The sequence below is a fragment of the Phycodurus eques genome, chromosome 8, assembly GCF_024500275.1.
Source record: "Phycodurus eques isolate BA_2022a chromosome 8, UOR_Pequ_1.1, whole genome shotgun sequence".
Taxonomy (NCBI): Eukaryota; Metazoa; Chordata; class Actinopteri; order Syngnathiformes; family Syngnathidae; genus Phycodurus; species Phycodurus eques.
In genome coordinates this window covers 4,079,947-4,088,151 of record NC_084532.1, presented here as the reverse complement: position 1 = coordinate 4,088,151, position 8,205 = coordinate 4,079,947, and the positions used below count along the sequence as shown (strand labels likewise).

The 8,205-nt window shown below is 43.1% G+C and overlaps 1 protein-coding gene across 1 annotated transcript; it reads left to right on the top strand.

Annotated features, from left to right (window-relative positions):
* Positions 1-954: 954 nt before the first annotated feature.
* On the top strand, positions 955-7,874 carry fetub (fetuin B). Its single transcript, XM_061684055.1, has 7 exons — positions 955-1,196; positions 1,805-1,918; positions 2,053-2,140; positions 2,253-2,419; positions 4,546-4,659; positions 4,962-5,048; positions 7,124-7,874. Exons 1-7 carry the CDS (start codon positions 981-983, stop codon positions 7,862-7,864), a joined length of 1,527 nt encoding a protein of 508 aa, XP_061540039.1. The 5' UTR covers positions 955-980; the 3' UTR covers positions 7,865-7,874.
* Positions 7,875-8,205: the final 331 nt, after the last annotated feature.

Below are 8,205 nucleotides of genomic sequence, written 5' to 3'. Positions count from 1 at the left end.
ACTTTAAGGGATGACCAGTCTGCTACCTGAATCCAAACCTCAATGTTCTTTTTTTTTCAGACAATTTTTGGACATGGGGGTAGCACGGTGAACAAGTGCTTAAAGATGTTTACCTCACATCCTTCATGTTTGGAGTTTTGCATGTTCTTCCTGTGCTTGCATAGGTTTTGCGCGGGTACTCCGGCTCCCTCCCACATTCTGAATGTTAGGTTAATTGAAGACTCTCAATTGTCCATCTGTTTGAATGTGAGTTTGAATATTGGTTTGATTATATTTTGCCCTACGACTGGCTAGCGAACAGTCCAGGGTACCCTCTCACTCAAACTCAACTGGGATGGCCTCTACTTCATCTGCGATGCTCATGAGGATAAGGAGTATACTGCAGAAAATGTAGTACCCCCTTCCCCCCCCCCCCCCCCCCCCCACCACAAGTTACAACATTCTAAAGCCTTTGTGAGCAAGTTTGTGCTGTATCTCTTTTGGAATTCAGGAACTTCGTTTTTTCTGTTTTATTATACAGTATGTATTGCAGCATGCTACTCTGAATGTGTAATTGAATATGAAAAGATTTTAATTTAAAAGACAATTATCACATTTGATGACTGGTTCCAGATCGAGGTGATTCAATCTACATTCAGGTCCATAAATAGATCAAGTGATTTGTTGCTCACTTACTGTCTCTTGTAAACCAAGCAAACAGAGAGTGACAAGGTCCGTTATGCAAGTCTGTGTAGTATTTGATCAATACGTCGACAGGTCAATCAACAGATTGATTTTGACTGTGTTTTTTAAAAAGAGGGTAAAAGGTCAATGGTTGTATTCACTTGGTGCGACAAAGAACAAGCTGTACGTGTGTGCGTGTTGGATGGATTCCGGGGGTGGCTTTTAGCTGGAGAATATAAAAGGTCCCCCTATACCTCTCGCCACATCTCTCTGACCAGAGTGTAGTGCTTGGGAGACTGAGATCAGAGACCTGAAACATGAAGAACTGTTTACTGTTCTCGCTGCTATTGGCATTAGGCTGCGTGCACATCCAGGCTGCACCAGTGGACCAGGACGCCATGGTGATGGAGTCTTGTGAAGATGCTCTGGTGATGGGCGCTGCTCGGGAAGCTCTGACCAAGATTAACCAGGACCGGCAGGAGGGCTACATCCTGACCCTTCATCGCTTATCCAACGCACACTCCACAAAGCATGTGAGTCTCACCAGTGACTGCTCTTGAACTACCGAACACACTTCTTGTGATAACACGCTTTCTTGTGTTGGAAAGGGTTTTTTATGTTTGGTTTATATTCACTTTTGTAGAACTGCAATACGACCAGTAACAATATATCGCTGAAGAAATTCCAAGGTTTAGTTACTTTTGTGAAAGAAAGTAGGCTGTCAAGTTAATTTGTGTAAGTAGAACCCATTTGTTTTTTATGAAAAAACTTAAATTAGGGAGTCACTGATGGTGTAGTGGTACACTCGCCTGACTTTGGTGCAGGCAGCGTGGGTTCAGTTCCTACTCAGTGACGGTGTGAATGTGAGTGTGAATGGTTGTCCGTGTCTATATGTGCCCTGCCACTGACTGGCGACCAGTTCAGGGTGTAGTCCGCCTTTCGCCTGAAGCCAGCTGGGATAGGCTCCAGCGTCCCGCGACCCTAACCAGGATAAGCGGTGTTGAAATGGAAAAAAAACTTAAATTAGGCATGAATCCAGTACAACTTCTTATTAAAATTGCTGCTCATTAACTAATCATTAAGTGACCATTTCAAACAAATACTGCAATTACATATTGATTGTCTCTGATGTCCATTACAGGGAGAAACTGGTATTGTTTTCTATCTAACTTTGGATGTTGTTGAGACCAACTGTAGTGTTCTCAGCAAAAAGGACTGGAAGGACTGCGAGGCTCGCCCTCCAGGAGAGACACCCGTTAGTAGCAAGTTCTTTTTTTCTCAGTATTACACAATACTCTTTTTTTTTTTAACAATAACTGCAATGCAATGTATAATAATTCTAAAACACTACATACATTATTTTAAAATATTCATTATTTTTCCCTTCAGGTATATGGACAGTGCAAAGCAGCTATCTACATGAACAGGGTGCACAAGGTGGTGCGTCTCTACAAGTACAAATGTCTTGTTAGACCAGGTACATACTAGTGATTATCTAATTTAATTTCCACACCCCAATCAAACTAAAAAGTGCAACAACAACAGTGTAATATCTGTATATTGATTTTTTTATCTCTCTCTCTCTTTAGTTCCTGCATCAAGGGTGAACCGATTGTGCCCTGACTGTTCAAGTTATATCAGTTTTGATAATGCTGAGATTCAGAAAACGGTCTCTGAATCTCTCGAGAAGTTCAACATGGAGAGTGGATTGAGCAATCAATTTGCTCTGCTGAATATTACCCGAGCAACAGCAGGGGTATGATCTTCACTTGCCAACACTTTGTGTGACATATACATACAAAACATTTGTAACTGTACTCCATTACTTTTTTGAGAGCAAATGTGTAATTAAATTACACTTACTTTATGAAATTTCCATGATTACAATTTTAGTTGGGCGGCACGGTAGCCGACTGGTTAGCACATCTGCCTCACAGTTCTGAGGACCGGGATTCAAATCCCGGGCCCGCCTGTGTGGAGTTTGCATGTTCTCCCCATGCCTGTGTGGGTTTTCTCCGGGTACTCCGGTTTCCTCCCAGATCCCAAAAACATGCGTGGTAGGTTGATTGACGACTCTAAATTGCCCGTAGGTGTGAAGGTTAGTGCAAATGGTTGTTTGTTTCTATGTGCCCTGTGATTGGCTGGCGACCAGTTCAGGGTGTACCCCGCCTCTCGCCCGAAAATAGCTGGGATAGGCTCCAGCACCCGAGGGAGGATAAGCGGTACAGAAAATGGATAGATGGATGGACAATTTTAGTTACATTTGAAAAACAACCGCAAAAGCTCTGCTTTTTTTTCATGGCTATTCCACCTTCCAAAGCCAACTCTTGTGATTGGCTCTCTCTGGTCATGTGCTATTCTGCCGTAGTCTCAAACATATGGCATACTGTATTTTTTGTATGACCTCGAAGTGCAACCTTATGGTGCAGTCTCTTAGTTTGTCTGAGATTTTGAAAAGGTTAGACTCATTAATATACTTTTGAACATTAAAGAACATTGACTTTTGAACACTTTCATTTTCATAATTTTGGACTTTTTATGAAACATTCACTAATCTGGGTTTTCATATGAAGCGATAAAAGCGATATGAAGCAATCTAAATTGTGCACATTTGTCATTATATCAACATGGTATCATATTTTCAAAATGCTGTACACTGTGATGCAATGTAATGCAACAAACAAATTTTTTGTTATCTATCTGAATTGCACGTAGGTATGAATGTGAGTATGAATGGTTGTTTGTTTATTTGTGCCCTATGATTGGCTGGCGACCAGTTCAGGGTGTACTCCGCCTCACGCCCGAAGATAGCTGGGATGGGCTCCAGCACGACCATGACCCTAGTGAGGGTAAGCGGAACGGAATATGAATGAATGAATGTAAATTTCATCATGTTTTGTTATCAGGTTATTATTCACGTTCAGGATTGTGTAGATGCATTCATTCAAAATTAAGCAAAGTAATCAAAATGTAATCAATTGTAATTGTGATCGTTATAATACTTTGAGAAAGTAATTGAAATAGTTAGACTACTATTATGTTTTCAATGAGGTAACTACATTGCCAAAGTCATTTTCCCAACACTTACTGTACTCTGCATTCTACACATCAATCAGTACAGAGACACGATTCTGGTTTTCACCAAGGGGCAGGGGTGGCAGAACAACTTTGAAAGTGGGAGGTCACCGTACTTTTGTGGCACTTTTTCCCACTCTAAGGACAGTTTTTGCCCCTCTGAGGCCCACCCAGTTCCACCCGCCTCTGCCAAGAGGCAAAGTTCAGCTCTGCTTACATCCATCCATTTTCTGTACCGCTTATCCTCACCAGGGTCGCAGGCATGCTGGAGCCTATCCCAGCTATCTTCGGGTGAGAGGCAGTGTATACCCGGAACCGGTCGCCAGCCAATCGCAGGGCATATAAAATCAAACAGCCATTCGCACTCACATTCACACCTACAGGCAATTTAAAGTCTTCAATCAACTTACCATGCATGTTTTCGGGATGCAGGAGCAAACCGCAGTATCTGGAGAAAACCCACGCAGGCACGGGGAGAACACAGGAGGGGCCGGGATTCGAACCCGGGTTCTCAGAACTGTGAGGCTGATGTGCTAACCAGTTGAACATTTTAGAACCGTTGCTACTGAAGGGGAGCAGGATGAAAATAAACATCTTCCATTGTATTCAAGACATAAAAAGCAAATGTATGTCACCTATAGAGTACAAATAATTTTACCATAAAACACTCTAAAGATAACATAATCTGTTGATTATTTAACTGTTTGATTTTATGGGTATTCGGTATTTAAAAGTGAGGTTCTCACTATGATGGCCAATCACTGAACAATTGCCTAATTTTGTTATGCCTGTTGCTTTTTTGTCCAGATGGCCATTGGAATGTATTACCATGTTGAGTACACCATCCAGGAGACAACCTGCACCAAGAACAACGAAACCGGAACAGACAGCAAGTGTCCTATCATGGACTGCGAGTTTGCTGTGAGTCTAGACAAACCCTAAACTTGTTTCATACAACTAAATTAAGTATGATTTTTAGGGCTGGGATAAATAATAGATTCTTAGATGCCTTCTTCTGGACTTCATGTGTGGAGTTTGCATGCTCTCCCCATCCTTGTGTGGGCTGTGAATCATTGTTCATCTATATGTTTCTTGCAAATGACTGGCAACCAGTGAGTGTCCCCTGCCTATCATCAAGTCAGCTGGGATAGGCTCCAGCTCATATGAAAAGATGATGGATTATTAAATAACATTCTCCTGCCTTTTTTTTTACTTTCCTCTAGCACAAAGGTTTCTGTAAGGCCTCCCACTTCCACACTCCCACAGGTGACAGTCAGATCAGCGTAGCATGTGAGATCTATGAACCTGAGGTAAGGCCACAAAACATTATTTTATCTTCTCATAATTGGTATGATGTATAGTGTATTGCTCAAAACTGAATAATGATAGGGTGTTTTTACCTTGTAAAATGGGTTTGCATGGTAAAATTGGCTTCACGAGTACAGCGTCTTTCTATCGTCAAGTTACAAAGGCTATTTACAATCGCACCTCATTCACCCATTCACACAACGATTAACGACGTGGACTGAGCCAATATTCCTACATATAGTTATATTCTCAGCATCAACTACATCATCTATTATATATTTTTTTCACTTGCATGTGCACATGTGTGTTTGCGCATGTGTGTATATCCTATCCCAGTGGTTCTCAATTATTGTCAGCCTGGGAACCGCGTTTCCCTATTTTTTGCTGCCACTGAGACTGTGCCGCTATGTGCTCCTTCTGTGCGTCTGCTAATGATCAATACCACCGATTTCCTTTGTCTTATGATACTGCAAATACAGTCCTTCAAATGACTAAAGCATCAAAAGCATCAACATTGTCTTGAGGTTCGATCTTCTGGTATCAGAGGCATTGACATTCCAGTGTCGATAACTTCCCCACGCCAGTGACAGCACACTTTGCGCTCTTTTTTGTTGAATTGGTGTGTATTTTCTAGGCTTCACACGATCAGGATTTTTTTGGGCCGATCACCGATCAGCAAGTTTAAAGAAACAATGACCGATCACCAATCCGATCACAAGCTAGAGTAATGTGTCTATTTAAATTACCTGTTCATTTACTGTCTATCCTTGTGTACTGTATACTGAGTATCTTACAGTATTCTCTATTCAGTATGTATTCTAATCAGTCAGCTCAAACCAACATTAATTAGAACATGACAGAAATAAGTGCTAAATTACTGTAATTAAATTACTTTATTGTAATTAATTTACTTCACACACACCGAATCTTTAGAGCATGATTGGACATAACACCGGCATGTATATGTACGACCGTTAGTACTAGCACTAGCTTGCTAGGCTACTTAACGTTTTGTTGCCTGCTTGCGAGCTGTATCATATTAAAAGTATGCAAACATACCTTTAGCAATCATTGAATTAAAGTCCTCTCCCGAGCACCGGTGACCACCAGCACACGTTATTCCCCATTTTTTTCGAATAATACACATGACGCGGGCCATTGTTGTTGTCTGTACCATGGTAACGGGTGTATCCGGTCACGTTTGAGTTGACAAGATAAACTCGGTCAAACAGAAGTCGCTGTCAGCGGAGCCTTTTCTGGACACGAGTATGATAAAAACGAGGTGTTTTTTTTAATGAAATTTACACTTTTAATCAAAGTCCATGTTAGAGAGTCACTCTGTGGAGGTCTAACTAGTCAAAATATGGGACCTTTAAGAAAATTGTATTTTCCAAATAAAAGGCAAGTCCGACCTGGCATGCACAGTAAATATTCCATTGTACAGGGAGTCCTCAGTTTGCTACGGACTTCCACTCCTCCAAATTTTTATGAATGTCGGAATGCGTCATCCTCTATGTTTATCAAATAATAAACAGTAAGTCACATATCGGTACTATCATGAACAAAGGACCCCTGTAATTTTTTTACTACCTGTCCGCGACCCGGCGGCATGGTGGACGACTGGTTAGAGCGTCAGCCTCACAGTTCTGGGGACCCGGGTTCAATCCCCGGCCCCGCCTGTGTGGAGTTTGCATGTTCTCCCCGTGCCTGCGTGGGTTTTCTCCGCGCACTCCGGTTTCCTCCCACATCCCAAAAACATGCATTAATTGGAGACTCTAAATTGCCCGTAGGCATGACTGTAAGTGCAAATGGTTGTTTGTTTCTATGTGCCCTGCGATTGGCTGGCAACCAGTTCAGGGTGTACCCCGCCTCCTGCCCGATGATAGCTGGGATAGGCTCCAGCACGCCCGCGACCCTAGTGAGGACAAGTGGCTCAGAAAACGGATGGATGGCTGTCCGCGACCCAATTGTGGGTGCCTACCCACCAGTTGAGAATCACTCTCCTATCCTATCCTGAATGCTGGAGTTTTATTAACATTTATGCTACCACAAACACTCATTCACAGTTTCTTTCCAGGCTGGTGAACAAGAGAAGAAACTCCACATTTTGGGCGGCGTGACTGATCACAGTCACAATGACACACACCCGCACAGCCACAGTCACGACGAAGCACATGCTGCAGACTCGGCCCACACTCATGATCACGTCCATGACCACACCAAGAGTCATGCTCACCATGATAAAATCGACAAGCATGCTGAGGACAGTGACCACCACCACACACACGACCATCATGAGGGAAGTGCCCACAGGCACGCTCACGCCCACTCCCACGACCATGGACATGGACACGATCATGTACACACTCACCACGCCAAGGCCCACAATCATAGCACTGACTCACCCAACCACCACCATGACTACCATCATGAAGAAGTGGTGCACACCCATGAGCATGACCATGAACTTTCCCTGGACCATGACCACAAGCACGCTCACTTGCATGAGCATGAGCACCACCATCATCATCATATGCATGACCATGAGACAACAGTCCATGACAATCCGGAGGGCATCGTTAGGGTGTTGCTGGCCATGGACCAACTGATGACCCTGCCTTCCTTCCCTGATGTACCTGCAGGTGAAGTAGGCGTTGTGCTGCCTCTTGTCGCTGATCCCCAGATCCCCGGTCAGATGCAACCAACCATTAGGTCCTTCCCCGCTTCAGTTTCATCTCAGTGTGCATCACCAAAAAAAGGCGAAACCCTGGTGGAGGAACTCTTTGAAGAAGACCCAATGTTCAAGCCAGCCGCCTAAGATGGACACACACACCAATAGACTGCAGTGCACTACATGTTCTAACTTGACATTCACTTGGAATCATAATGTTTCATTCTGTTTGTACTGTATCAACTCTTGGTTGCACAATATAAATAAATGATATCAGAAATACTCATCGACTGTAATGTTTGAAGCCATTTTCAACTTGGAGTTATTTTCACTGCAATTGGCCGGCGACCAATTCAGGGTGTACATCGCCTCCCGCCCAGAGTCAGCTGGGATAGGCTCCAGCACTCCCGCAACCCTAGTGAGGATAAACGGTACGGAAAATGGATGAATTGAGTTCTTTTCAATTAAACAGCAATCTTTTTTTTACC